At 35.5% G+C, this 15,257-nt stretch overlaps 2 protein-coding genes across 2 annotated transcripts; both read left to right on the top strand.

Annotated features, from left to right (window-relative positions):
* The first annotated feature begins 2,315 nt into the window (after positions 1 to 2,315).
* Positions 2,316 to 7,973, top strand: LOC144434846 (solute carrier family 49 member A3-like). The gene is made up of 9 exons (XM_078123360.1): positions 2,316 to 2,486; positions 3,187 to 3,345; positions 4,312 to 4,617; positions 5,017 to 5,151; positions 6,023 to 6,139; positions 6,252 to 6,404; positions 7,092 to 7,249; positions 7,528 to 7,667; positions 7,861 to 7,973. The coding sequence occupies exons 1-9, from the start codon at positions 2,316 to 2,318 to the stop codon at positions 7,971 to 7,973; spliced, it is 1,452 nt and encodes a 483-aa protein (XP_077979486.1).
* Positions 7,974 to 8,903: 930 nt separating this feature from the next.
* LOC144435878 (ribosomal RNA-processing protein 7 homolog A-like) lies at positions 8,904 to 13,969 on the top strand. Its single transcript, XM_078124517.1, has 7 exons — positions 8,904 to 8,947; positions 10,073 to 10,212; positions 10,616 to 10,747; positions 11,185 to 11,308; positions 11,956 to 12,053; positions 12,550 to 12,748; positions 13,877 to 13,969. Exons 1-7 carry the CDS (start codon positions 8,905 to 8,907, stop codon positions 13,960 to 13,962), a joined length of 822 nt encoding a protein of 273 aa, XP_077980643.1. The 5' UTR covers position 8,904; the 3' UTR covers positions 13,963 to 13,969.
* The last annotated feature ends 1,288 nt before the right edge of the window (positions 13,970 to 15,257 follow it).

Here is a 15,257-nt window from a genome sequence, read left to right as displayed (position 1 = left end):
CTTATATATATAAAGAATAACCTTGGAACATTCACTTTTTACTCTGACTTTTAACATGTAATATAAAAAAAATGCGCATGAGTATGTGTCGTTCTCTTTCACGTTACGAGCAGCGACTGCCACCACTTGCCATATCGGCAATGTGTTACTACGCTACGGTGGTAATCTTTCATTTAAATAGCAAACAAGCAAACCATATGGGCAATAAACACAAACAAAACGTATTAAAATAAGTGCGAAAATACGTATTACAGTGTTTACTGACCATTGTAAAATAAACATATGATATTTATTCGACCGTGAACACTTTCGATTTTAAATAATTTCTAATTTAATTTGAATCAGATTTTGTAAGGTTAATAATTGCTGGAAGTAATATTCCAGGTTCTCACTATTTTCGCCTAGGTGTTCATTTTCAACATGAATTGGTCGATGATATAGATAACAAATAGAGATTCTAACTGTAAATCTATAGACCTTTGATCTAAAGGCAATGGAATACGGAAACGTGTCATTTTTTATTCAACTTCAACATATCGTCTCTCCAAGTAAACGATTTATTGATCACTGAAAAATAACAAACAAGATGTATAAAACGTGTTCATATTTTTGAAGGGGGCTTCAAATATCGTAAGTATCGATACTAAGCCTGCTGAGTAGTAACTTACTAGTATTTAAAACTTAAAACTGACAATTATCGAGACTTAGGAGAGAGAGAGAGAGAGAGAGAGAGAGAGAGAGAGAGAGAGAGAGAGAGAGAGAGAGAGAGAGAGAGAGAGAGAGAGAGAGAGAGAGAGAGAGAGAGAGAGAGAGAGAGAGAGCGTACTGTGTGGGGGGGGGGTCAATGATCAATAGATGATCAATAAACTAGATATTCATAAACATTGGTTAGTTGTTTTTCAACGTTTCTGTTTACGCCTAGTCTCAATGAGTCTGTTCGTTGCTGGGGTTCATACCCGTCGACATTCAGTTTAGCCTTCAACCTAAGTATGTATAAGATGAAACTAATCTGATTAAAATCTGATCAGAGAATTCCTCGAGTCATTATATTTATGGTACTTCACGACTACCATGTTTGTGCCCCGTGTTCTCTTTCTGTATACATCGGACACAAATAATAAATGCAAATGAATCGAGTATTCTCCTTGACCCGTTTTCAATCAGATTAAAAATGAAATTTAATACCTGCCTTTGACCTGTATCAATATTTTACCATATTTTCGTTCAATCTTTTGTAAATACCCTTTTTATTCATTTTCTTTGTATTTCCTCTTTGTGACAGTTTCCATGGAAATCAGATTCTTTAGTAGTGGCTATGTTAGACTATCGTATGGGAGAGAGAGTATCGTCTAGGTATATTTTTCAATTGCACATTTTTTACATGGCGGATTCATCTACTTTCGCTGTATTTTTGTTTTCTACATTGAGAAAATAAATTCAAGCAATTTCGAGTTTGTTTTGCAGTTAAAATGATAGAAAAAGCCAAATTACATTTGATAATTTCTAAAATTACAGATTGGCAGAAGGACAGAGACATGTAATGCAATAGCAGAGGATCTCCAAGTCTATCTTCGTCCTTACCCCGAAATGCTCCTACATGGCAACCATGAACGAACAATACATTACCACTTCATCTTACCCTCCCAACGTTTATAATGTTATCTCCATCTGATCATGCGCACATCCGACTGAGACCGGTATTTGGTAGTATTTATACATACAAAATTATCAATTCTACATTAATACTTTTGACCTTTTCAAACAATTGTAACGCTCCCTTTTCTGTCAACTGTCATAGAATTTGACATGATATGTTCAATTGTTCAATAGCAACCTATTAGGTGAGATTCCATGCTTCCAGACTGTCCAACACTTGTGACACAAGTGGTAACTTTTAAATTTACATAATAACTCACTGTGCTGTAAACGAATGCTATGACGTTCAATATGAGCATTTTTTCAGACCTATTGTTGCGGGCTGAACAGATGATGTGGTATATAAACGATGAAGAAACTTTCTCGTAGAAATAGCTATAGTATTATAACACAGAGGCAGCCAAATAGAATTATAGAAACGTGTTTAATGCATTGAAACAATGCACCAGAAATGAATGAAATGTGGACAGTTCATTGGACTAGGCAAAGTTAACCTTTTGGTCCAAAGTACATGACATCAGGTGGAAGTAAGTAACCCTTGAAGGTAATGGACCCGATAGGACACAAGCTATGTCAAATGGAAGTAACACAGATATTATAATGAAGACAAACACCTATGAGATGATGACAATTTGAATCCTTAGCTACAAGACACGAATATGGCGGACGAGGATCTGTATGAATCACAACAAAGTCTACTGAAGGAAGCAGACGACGGGCAACAAAATGTACAAGTCAGAACTGGGACTTCACAAGAAGAGTTCAAAGTGTACAAGAGACGATGGTTTGTGCTATTTCTGGTTACCCTCCACAGTACATCGGGCCAAATGGTAATTATTTTTATTTCAGTCAAAGTGCAATAAGCTTAGATCTTAGTATTTTAGGGATACAAGCAAAGGCTTGTGACTAAATAATGGGCACAAATACCTCAGTGTAAATTGTATGTGATTTTGATGTAATAACATGGGTAATAACCATGGTAACGACTTTTATATTAATGAAGAATAAGCACTTCGTGCAAATAATTTCTTTATTCTACGTATATAAAAGTTCATTTAAATCTACATGTTGTATATAGATTCACAGCTTCGGAAATTACGTGTTGAAATGTAAGCTTAACAAATTCACGTGGTTTTGTTTTAAAGGGCATAGTTTAACATTTTAGTTTTGTTAATTTGCAAAGCACGCTGAATCGTGTATTCAAGTAATTGCCGCAATTTCCACCTGGTACCTGTCTCCATTGACAGGAAAAATGAAAGACGTCACTCTATTTGACACAAAATGTCGTTGCACAATTATCCTCACTTACACATTTTATTTCTATATCTAACATTTTTCAACTGTTCTTGTCTGTTGCTAGTAAATGATTAAACGACTGGGTACTTTTCGAATTCATCTAGCCAAGATGAAACCATACAGATTTATATTGAATCCCTAGGAGTGTCTGTCTGTATCTCATTTATACACATGTACAATCTATCTATGTCAAGTAGTTTCATGATTTCATCTGAATATCCGTGTTTTTTACAGATCTGGTTATCCTTCAGTCCGATTGCAACAAAGGCAGCTGTTTACTATGACGTACCTCTATCTCATATCAACCTGTTTTCTCTGATCTTTCTCATTCTTTCCATCCCCATGGGTTTCGTTGCAGCCTGGTTATTGGATACCTTTGGAATCAGAGTTTCGGTAGGTTAGGATTTCAAAAGGAGCAGTAATTAAATATTTTAGCAGACTCTAATTTCATATTCTTATAAAGACTAAGTTTACCATACGTGTCATTTGTTCTGGAAATTAAAGGTTATTTTATTAGTTTAGTACGTGAAAACGAGTAACGGTCGTGGAAAAAAATGTATTTTTCAAGGGATTGAACTGTTATCTGAGGAGTTTTTTTTAATTGATAACGCAATGTGGTATATACATGGCACACACTCAATTCTGAATGGTTTACCGCATACCATTAGTGTGCATGCATGTTTTTGTCAGAATACATTTTTTATGATCTATAATCGTCCAAATAAAATCGGACATTCGTTGAATAATTATCACAAGCGCAACCTCCGAGTTCCCTAATGTTGATTGCTCGCTTGCTTGCCTGCTTCTGTTTGTTTGTTTGTTTGTTTGTTTGTTTGTCTGTCTGTCTGTCTGTCTGTCTGTCTGTCTGTCTGTCTGTTTGTTTGTGTTTGTTTGTTTGTCGTGTGTGTGTGTGTGTGTGTGTGTGTGTTTGTGTTAGTCCCTTATTGATCTATTTATGATACTTGTCGATCCTCAATATATACCAGTGACATCCCGATTGTACACACTTTCTTCTATATGCCTTGTTTGTCAATACCAACCTTTCCAATCCCAAAGGTGAACTGCTGTACATGGGGCATGTATTATTGCTTAGAATGCCGTTTTCTTAGGAAAATATCATACGAATCTTGCTGCTACAAATGTATCAATCTCTATACTATGTAGAAATATTTTCTTATCTCCTTACAGGTAGGAATATATAGTCAAAAGGTTGTTATATTTAGTATGTAGACCTGGAAAACAACAATCTATGAAATATTACACGCCCCTATGAACTGCTGTACGTACATTGATAAACATTGGTCTATAAATGCATACCTACAATTCACACCATACATTGTCTCTGTATAACTTTAACAGATGGTGCTAGCTTCCTGGGTGAATACCATCGGTGCTGTTCTACGGATACTAAGTACTGTCCATGTAGTGCCCATGTCTGTTCGATTTCCATTGGCTATGATCGGTCAGGTGATTGCAGCTTCTGCCTATCCAGTGTTTACTTCATGTCCAACCAAAGTTGCCAATAAATGGTTCAGTGAGAAACAACGGTCTGTAGCTACTATGATAGCTTCCTTTCCACTAGGTTACTTATTGGCTAGTTTATTATCACCTATATTGATATCAATAGATGAAGATGTACATGGAACTAGTAACATACAGTTCATGGTATGTATTCATTTGTCAAATATCTTAGACTAGGATGGACATTTTGTTATACATTTTATTGTCACCATGTTTTTAGACTATTTACTAACATTGACATAACCCTACACAAAAATTAACGACTCAATATATATAATAAATACGTTTTCAGTCCAAATACATATTTGTAGAAATGGCTACGTGTAAATTTCGAGCAATACTTCTGTCGAGTATGAAATCCAATATATGAAAAATGCATACATACATACATACATACATACATACATACATACATACATACATACATACATACATACATACATACATACATACATACATACATACATACATACATACATACATACCAAGTACATACCAAGTAAATTTCGTGTTTATTTTTGTCCTAAATCTTTTTTATTATAGTTGATAATATTCACTATACCAGCCGTTCTTGGTACACTTCTAACCACCTTTGGTTTGTGTAGTAGCCTGCCACCAACACCACCGTCACTTGGTGCACAGATAGAAGATAAACCATTCTGGACTGGCGTCAAAGAGGTCTGAATATCTTTGTTGTTTATTTCATTAGTTGTATCACATAGTAAAACACCGTGGCGCTTTCTGTTACAGAACTCTAGAGGACGTTGTAGCTTATGGGGTGGGATTATTTGGTATTTTAAACACCACGATACATATAGAGATTACTATCTACTGTTACATAGTGCAAATTCAAAAAAGTAGAAATACACACGTAACTAGTCCTGCTTGCATACGGAGGAATTTCGGGACTCGATTCTGTCCCTCCGGTGTTTAGAGTCAAGTCAGTAATACAGACTCGTGCACCGTCATGGAAGCAGGACTAACACGTAACGTGTAGTGTTTACAAAATTTCTGAAACTTCATTGATCTCAGGATTGGAGAAAGAGTAAAAAGTACGTGGTGATAAACATTGTGCGTCGTTTTCTATTGTTGGTCGAAATTTGAAGGAGCTAATTTTTGTTGAACGAAAAATGCTAATTATCACGTATGTAGAGGTCACGTGACCGGAAGTACATAAAACCAAATTTTACTAATTTCATTGTAAAGAGTGGATCAAGAGCTTTCAGAAAATGTATAGTTATGGATGTGTGTAATCATTACTTTCTTAACTGCAAACCAATATCAACAAGGGATATTTTGTGTGGTCTAATACGTGTAAAGTAAAAGTACAGTATTGAAATTCGTGGTAAGTTTACCTATCCACATTGAAAATCGTATGCGTAAACTTGCATATAATTTACATGTATTCAACTTCGATGACGGTCTATCTAGATAAAACGGCCAAACCATAGACAGTGGACGGTCTATGGTCAAAACATTTAAACTTAAATTCAGGATTGTGTTATCTGTATATTTACTTCCCTTCAATTAAATTACTTTCATGGTACAGGTTCTCCAAATTGGTCCGTACAGGATGCTTGTCGTCCTAGCTGGCTGTGGTGTTGGTTTATTCAATGCTGTCACTTTACTCTTACAAGAAGTCATGTGTCCGCATGGATACCCAGCAGTGAGTACTTACAGGATAATATAACCTGTCACATACTATTTTCTAATCATAATTCCGGGTTGAAGATTTAAATTTGTTGTTGTTGTTGTTGTTGTTTTCTCTTTCTTTTTAGACTTTTTCAGGTATATGTGGAGCATTGATTATTGGTGTTGGTTTTATCGGGGCAGTTTCTTCAAGTGTTCTCCTCGATCGAACCAAACTATACGAAGAGATCACCAAAGTTAATCTCTGTTTAGGGTCTGTCTTCCTCACTATGTTAGCTATAGTAAGTAGTTAATCTATGTTTAGGGTCTGTCTTCCTCACTATGTTAGCTATAGTAAGTAATTAATCTATGTTTAGGGTCTGTCTTCCTCACTATGTTAGCTATAGTAAGTAGTTAATCTATGTTTAGGGTCTGTCTTCCTCACTATGTTAGCTATAGTAAGTAGCATTGCTAGACAGTCCTTCTCTTCATTCATGGTCTGTAAATTGATGTAAGCTTACATATACAAATGATGAGAATTATACAGAATACACTATTGATCTTTGTTTGTACAGACTTACAGTGTCATTTTCTTGCGTCGTCGTCGTCATTATCATCATCATCATCATCATCATCATCATCATCATCATCATCATCATCATCATCATCATCATTATTATTATCATCACCTGTGACCACCACCACCACCACCACCACCACCACCACCACAACTACCAGCAGCGCCGCCACCACCACCACCACCACCACCACAACCACAACAACAACCACCACCAGCAGCGCCACCACCACCACCACCACCACCACCACCACCACCACCACCACAACCACCAGCAGCGCCACCACCATCACCACCACCACCATTATTATCATCATCACATGATCATTATTTGTAAATGAGATTCCAGTACAAATCTTCATTGTATGTTTGTACACAGACGATGATAAATGGATTAATTTGAATATTACAGGTGACCAGTATTCCTGACATAACTATAGCTGTGATCATAGCAGCATCGGTATCTGGCTTCTGTATGTTAGGAGCATATCCCATTCTCTTGGAGTTAGGTGTAGAGGCAACGTATCCAATAGCACAAGCTACATCGGCTGGATTAATTCTAATCTCAGGGTACACAATATATCTTACTACTATTTATGGTAAAATGCCCCAGTCATTTATGCAGACGTTATGTACACATATTTAGTTGGAAGTATGTACATGATGATGATAAGTGGCCACATCACATGCATAAACAGTCTAGGAACTGGTGATTGAATAATAAAGATATACAAAATATTACAAATCTGGACTAAGAATATTAACAATGTGGTTTTTATTTCCTTTTCATGGTGGTGATCTTGATGATGATCATACTGGTAACTGGGTGTTTGTGTATGCATTCCAAGGCATGTCCAAGGTATTATATACACATTGATAATGCAGACGCTGGGTAGACCTGCATCACCCCACACGATGGAAATTCAAACGTGTGTTGGTAAAAATCATACCACGGGAATAGTAGACAAGGAGGTTGATGATATGACAAGTAAGTATAACATTTAAGGTTGCTATAGAAATAAAAGTCACCGTATGAACGCTTGTCTCGATTTACGTTGTTTTTAGATTTTCGTAAACTTGTGTTAAACTCGTTCTGATGTTAACCCTAATGGCTCACATGGCTCACATTATACATTTGCTTACATTCTAATCTGTTCTCTTTATTGTGATTTTGATTTCAGTTTCAATGCTGTTTGTTGGTGGACTGTTAGCAGTGACTGTTATTGTCTTCACTCTGTTTTTTAAGACTGACTATCGACGAATGAACGCAGAGCATTCACAGTCAACAGAGTAATCTACAAACATCTGTTGATATTTATGTGAAATATGCCTTATACACAATCAAATATACGGAGTTACAATTAAATGTTATCATGGCGAGAGGGTATATTTTGTCTCCCTCTCCCACAACATGTTGTGTTATTTTAAAGTGTTTGATATGGAACTTATGTATATCTGATTTCATAGAATTGTCAAGCAACTGTAACGTCAAATCAAATGTTTTCTAAAAAAATAAATCATAACGACCTCATACAACCCCATAGTTTCAAATAGAACTGTTAGAGCAGACTGTCGACAGTCGCTCGCGCCTTTTTTTCATACGTCTTATCTAAACTCCGATCCGGCGCAACACTACTATAATCGCATACTGATATCGAGAGCCGAAGGCCCGAGCCTCGATATCAGTATGCGATTAAAGTAGTATTGCGCCGGATCGGAGCGCGGCAACGACTTACAATGTAAGTTTAGATAAAACGCAGGGGGGAAAAAGCGCAAGCGACTGTCGACAGTCTACTGTTAGAGGTGCGAGGCTGATCACCGTCCAACTTATGTGATAATGTGTTAGCGAACTGTTACTTGTTGTGAAGGCATAAACCGTATTGCACAATAATAATAATAATAATACACGGCGTCTGAAGGAATGTTTCTGCTTTTAAGAAGAGTTTCTTGTCTGTCGGATTGTTTTTTTTCAGCGTATGTAAAATTATTCTTTTCGTGATGTTTTGCGCTGAAATAATAATAATCCGACAGACAGGAACCTTTCGTAAAATATTCATCTTATTAATTCTATGTACACGTCGAAATTTTACTTCACGTAGTTGACATGAAGTCAAAATATTACATTGCAACGTGTATGATAATGAAATAAATATGTCGAAACACTTGAGTTTTGTCATGCATGGCGCCCTCTGGAGTGGCAACTTTGCAGCAGGAATAAATGAAACATGGCTGCCTCCATTAGCACTGACAACATTTCCGGCTTTCGAGGTATAGTATCGAGTACTTTACCAGTATTGCATTTCATTGAAACGCTTGAAAAATTTAGGAATGTCTTTGGGATCACTAAGAAAGGTTCACACACGTTAAATTGGTTTAGGAATCTGAAACAGACAACCATAACCAGTATGATAGATAATGTGCATGCGTGTACGCGTTGAATGGTTGATGATAATTTCTGATGTAAATACAAACGCATCATAAATAAACGTTACAAATGCATTGCTTTACATTTATTGTTTTCAATAAAAATAGTTTCGGTGATTTTCTTTATTGTCTTATGGTTTCTTGAGATGGAGGTACTTATGTGATACACGGTTAGTTTTGTTGAAATTATTACGCTATATAAACCATGGACGTAGTACTATCATCCAATAATCGACCATGACACGTGTTTGTTCTTCCACCGCCATGAATAACAAAATTCATGAAAAATAAACTCTGTACTCATTCCTGGTTACCATAATGACAGAAAATAAAGAATTAACTTTCCCATCATGTTGTATGTCCACATTCAATATCAGACTATATTGACAATGTTCACATTCAGATAGGAAACGAAAGTGTACTATTTTTACAACAAAATAGTACATATGTGACAACTTTACAAAATTTATATTATTTTAGTGGTCATTTACATTCGTTTTAATATTTGACATTTTTAAGGCTTTCATAACAAGTCTCAGTCTATAATTTTAATGACCATTCACTATCCTTTTAACATTTGACATTTTAAGGGTGTTAAAGGTATAATTGTTTTTGTAGCATTCACCTTATTTATGTTTTTGTATTTTATGTGCAGCGCTTTTGAATATTTTAAATAGAAAAGGCACTTTAGAAAATAAATAAACTTAAACTTAAACTTAGCTTGTGAACTGAATACATGTTTTACAGAGATAACTCGCGGTGCGATATTTACTAGCCCAAAAGATTCATTACTGAGTAATACTCCCTTGAAATTTTGGCAAATGATTAACACAAGTTGATCCAAACTGAACAATTTAACAAAACAGGTACATGTATATTAAGACATGCTGCAACAGTTGCATTCTCCTCATACTGTTGGTAGTTAGATTAATGACATTATGACTAATTCTACTATTTTATCCCTTACAGTGATGCCAGTCAAGGTCAAAGCAAAAAGTGAAGTTGTTCGTTATTTCTATTTCAAAGAACATCGTGTGAAAGAGAAAAGCCCTAACAAACCAGAGAAGAGAACACTATTTGTTATAAACATACCACCCTATTGCAATGAAGTAAGTTGAAAAAAACTAAGTACTTTTGATACAATGTCAGCCCACCAAAGATACAATGTATAGTACCACCAGTACATATGATTAAATTACTGTTAGTACAAGATACTTTGTAGCATTACACATGAGTGTGGTCTACAACATACTTTCCTATTGTCCAGGAAACTATTTACTATATATCAATATACTAGTACATCATGACTATACTTTCCCATACTTTTTCCATAGAGATTGTTCATATTCACACAATGAAATTTTCACAGCATTTATTACTTGTTATGAACACAGAATAATTGAGTTATCATTAACTCATCATCAGGTCTTTAGATAACACTTTGACAGTTTGCTGTTGTCTTGACTGCATGTAATCAATACCAAAGTTTTGTAATCCTATTTCTCTTAACAGGAATGTCTGCAACGATTATTTAGCTGCTGTGGTAAAGTAGAACATGTATTATTCCAACAAAGAGAAGGACACACAGACAGTTCATCAGACAAAGAAACATCGAAATATTTTCAAACAGGCAATCAAATAAAGGTTTGTTTGATATGAATTTGTAATTTATATGTGTAAGCTGGTAAAGAAATCATCAAAGGAATGGTAAAACTTGTGAAAATCTTTGGACATGGAAAACAAGTACAGTGGAATATGGGATTCCATAATCAGTCACATGATCACATTTCATTTTTAGTCTAAATGAGATGTCATTTATGGTCTCACCATGGTGTCTAGTACAAATCACAAGTTCATGTTTTCTACTGCAAGTCAAATGATGCCATACAGTTACACCAACATTTGAACTTGTTTTGATGACATGTATGTATGTATGTATGTGTGTGTGTGTGTGTGTGTGTGTGTGTGTGTGTGTGTGTGTGTGTGTGTGTGTGTGTGTGTGTATGTTTGTTTGTTTTGTTTGTTTGTGACATTGAGATACAAATGATTTTGTGATTAATTTCCTTCTGTTCTTATTTTAGGGTTACAAAGTGGCATATGTTATTTTTGAAAATGAAAAATCACTACAAAAAGCAAAGACCATCAAATTTACAGAACCAATGTGTTTATCAACAAATAAAAATCCTATCTTATCTGGAATGAAAAGTAAGTAACTCTCACAATACTGTGTACATTTTCATACATGATGAGGTAATCAAACAATATACCATAGAGAATTGCCAAAAACATGACATACTCATTTTGCCAAGTTTTTACAGTGGAAAGACATGTCCTGTGGTCAGCATCTTACCTTCCTATAAAATGTGGATACCAGTAACACCAGCAAGCCAAACTGTTTTGCTGATTGCAGTAATACTTTTATGGGAATATTATTTATGGCGTCTTGTTGTTGGAAAGTGTTCAAAAGACTTGATTTCCAAAACAGCTTAGTCAGTTAGTCATATATTCAATGGTAATATTTGTAAATTTTTCTTGATGAAAATTCCTTCAGCGTAAAGTGATAAGATTCTTGATGTGCAAGTTACACTAAATATGATTCGTCCTCAATATATTTTAACAAAACAGTGCTATGTGATCATAGACACTTTTTATTGTCTTGGATGGACTGACGTTCCTGTATTACGATTTCAGACTGACGTTCTTGTATTACGATTTCAGACTGACGTTCTTTTTTACGATTTCAGACTGACGTTCTTGTATTACAATTTCAGACTGAAGTTCCTGTATTACGATTTCAGACTGACGTTCTTGTATTACAATTTCAGGCTGACGTTCTTGTATTACAATTTCAGAATGGTGTAAAGACTACCATGATAGCATACCAGATGTGAATGAATTACAAAAAGAAATTGATGAATACATGGCAGAATATGATAAAAAGAAACTACAGGTCAGTCATTTTCATCTCAAAAAGATTTAAAAACCACTGTATGGTAACAGACAGATCTGGCAGATGCTTAGTTTCCTATATTATAATTATCATTGTTATAGTGTTAATGGTTTTTATATACATAGCACCTTCCCCACTCTGTGTTCAAAGCACTTTACAATTATTACCTGGCACACATCAATAGCGACACAACAGCAATACCTCAATACAATACAGCATACAATCAATATTCTGCAGGTATCTTGCACAATTTATGAGGAACGCTGGTAAAACGTATGTGAATAATATTGTAGGTAGATTTTACTTTGTTACCATTCCTAAAATAAATATTGGCATGGAAACTAGATCTTAATGACTGAAGAATGTTGTACACTACAGACAACTGACATAGGTAGCATAGACTCTGTTTATCACCATGATTTACTGCTATCTTGTACAACTGACATAGGTAGCATAGACTTTGTTTATCACCATGATATACTGCTATCTTGTACAGGAAGAGGAGGAAGAAGCAGAAGCTGAAGGTGTTGCTGATGAGGATGGTTGGGTGACAGTAACAAGGAAAGGCCGTAATCCTGGCACAGCTAGAACAGAACTCAACCAACAAAAGGCAATCAAAAAGGAAAAGAAACAAAAAGAAAAACAGGAACTGATGAATTTCTACCGATTCCAGTATAGAGAATCAAGGAGAGAACGTAAGTAATGTACAAATGTAGTTATTTTGTCAATGAACTAAATGCCTTGAGTACTTGGGGGTCACGTCCATACATAGCAATAATTCTGATTTTAACATATCTGATATGGGGGGGGGGGGGGGGGGCATCATTGTAAACCACAGCTTCTTTTATGGCACTGCCAAAGACATTGCGCAGTGTTACGGAAGAAATAACAGCTCTGGTTTGTGAGAATGGAGGGGGCAAATGTTGACAAAGTGTAGAGATATGAGACCAGGCTGATGACAACCGTCATTTAAATTTACACAATACTTATGGAACCGGAACATGCAAACACTAGATTCATATGTATGGCTTGATCTTAGAATGTGGACAGTCACTTATTGATGTCTATATCATGGTATGACATTATTTGATCAACATAATTTATACATCTTGTGATAAAAGTGATTGCTCTGATTTGATGGAATACTCCTATCAGCATAAGTTATTACATCCCACTGTCAAATAAAACACTAGAACAGTTTACCTTATCACTATGTACCATAAAATTATAACATCATCAATGTCCATGGAAAGCTCAATAGTGTGTTTGACGACATACATGTATAGAGTACTTTTCAATCTTCACAACTAAATCCTAGCATAAATGATATGTTGATGGTACAGTATATATTTGAGCAGTTTTGACAATGTTAGTATACATTATACCACACACACACACACACACACACACATGTGAAATTAAACATGTTTTTACAAAGTACATGTATTTTATACCCTGGTTATATTATGACATCATAATCTGTCACAGTGTGTCTATGTCACTGGTTCTAACTTCTATGGGGTTCAAAATAAAATTCAATTATTTTCTCAGCATAAGGAGGTGTAATAATGTTATTTCCCAATATTGTCTTTATACAGACTTGTGACTTAAAGGGTTTTAGCTAATATTTGTCTATTGACTCAGAATGACAAGGCCCTATGGTTCACTCATATTTTCCTTGGCTGAAAGAGGAAAAATATTTTCAAAATGTGTTGATTTTAATAGTACATTGTAGATTAACACTGGTATTGAGTGAATCAGTCCAATGTGAAAAGTCAAGACTATTGGTTAATAACTTTATTATTGTTGTTGTTGTCCTGTAGATATTGCCAACTTAAGACAGATGTTTGAGGAAGATAAACAGAAGATTGCCAGCATGAAGTCAGCAAGAAAATTTAAACCTTACTAAGTCAAACTGAAATTCTGTAAAGATAATAAAAAATTGAATCTTAATTTTGAGTGTATTATTTTATGTGTGTGTTTTCGTGAGTATGATTGTACTTATACTTATTGTATCATTTCATAATTGTAATTTTTACTTTGAAATACCAGTAAATACACACACTGTAGTAAGTTACCCAGTTGGGAAGTACCAGTAAATACACACACTGTAGTAAGTTACTCAGTTGGGAAGTACCAGTAAATACACGCACTGTAGTAAGTTACCCAGTTGGGAAGTACCAGTAAATACACGCACTGTAGTAAGTTACCCAGTTGGGAAGTATCAGTAAATACACGCACTGTAGTAAGTTACCCAGTTGGGAAGTATCAGTAAATACACGCACTGTAGTAAGTTACCCAGTTGGGAAGTATCAGTAAATACACGCACTGTAGTAAGTTACCCAGTTGGGAAGTACCAGTAAATACACGCACTGTAGTAAGTTACTCAGTTGGGAAGTACCAGTAAATACACACACTGTAATAAGTTACTCAGTTGGGAAGTACCAGTAAATACACGCACTGTAGTAAGTTACCCAGTTGGGAAGTACCAGTAAATACAAGCACTATAGTAAGTTACTCAGTTGGGAAGTACCAGTAAATACACGCACTGTAGTAAGTTACCCAGTTGGGAAGTACCAGTAAATACACGCACTGTAGTAAGTTACTCAGTTGGGAAGTACCAGTAAATACACGCACTGTAGTAAGTTACTAAGTTGGGAAGTACCAGTAAATACATGCACTGTAGTAAGTTACCCAGTTGGGAAGTACCAGTAAATACACGCACTGTAGTAAGTTACTCAGTTGGGAAGTACCAGTAAATACACGCACTGTAGTAAGTTACCCAGTTGGGAAGTACCAGTAAATACATGTACTGTAGTAAGTTACTCAGTTGGGAAGTACCAGTAAATACAAGCACTGTAGTAAGTTACCCAGTTGGGAAGTACCAGTAAATACAAGCACTGTAGTAAGTTACCCAGTTGGGAAGTACCAGTAAATACAAGCACTGTAGTAAGTTACTCAGTTGGGAAGTACCAGTAAATACACGCACTGTAGTAAGTTACTCAGTTGGGAAGTACCAGTAAATACAAGCACTGTAGTAAGTTACCCAGTTGGGAAGTACCAGTAAATACACGCACTGTAGTAAGTTACTCAGTTGGGAAGTACCAGTAAATACACGCACTGTAGTAAGTTACTCAGTTGGGAAGTACCAGTAAATACACGCACTGTAGTAAGTTACCCAGTTGGGAAGTACCAGTAAATACA

This window comes from Glandiceps talaboti, chromosome 5 (genome assembly GCF_964340395.1).
Source record: "Glandiceps talaboti chromosome 5, keGlaTala1.1, whole genome shotgun sequence".
In the NCBI taxonomy this organism is placed as follows: Eukaryota; Metazoa; Hemichordata; class Enteropneusta; family Spengelidae; genus Glandiceps; species Glandiceps talaboti.
This window is presented reverse-complemented; position numbering and strand designations above follow the sequence as displayed.

Excerpts from the sequence above, each read along its gene's own strand:
- LOC144434846 (XM_078123360.1), top strand. The coding sequence starts at position 2,316 with ATGGCGGACGAGGATCTGTATGAATCACAACAAAGTCTACTGAAGGAA. Across the intron at positions 2,487-3,186 it reads ACAGTACATCGGGCCAAATG|ATCTGGTTATCCTTCAGTCC; the intron begins GTAATTATTTTT and ends TGTTTTTTACAG. Across the intron at positions 3,346-4,311 it reads CCTTTGGAATCAGAGTTTCG|ATGGTGCTAGCTTCCTGGGT; the intron begins GTAGGTTAGGAT and ends TAACTTTAACAG.
- LOC144435878 (XM_078124517.1), top strand. The coding sequence starts at position 8,905 with ATGGCTGCCTCCATTAGCACTGACAACATTTCCGGCTTTCGAG. Across the intron at positions 8,948-10,072 it reads CAACATTTCCGGCTTTCGAG|TGATGCCAGTCAAGGTCAAA; the intron begins GTATAGTATCGA and ends TATCCCTTACAG. Across the intron at positions 12,749-13,876 it reads TAGAGAATCAAGGAGAGAAC|ATATTGCCAACTTAAGACAG; the intron begins GTAAGTAATGTA and ends GTTGTCCTGTAG.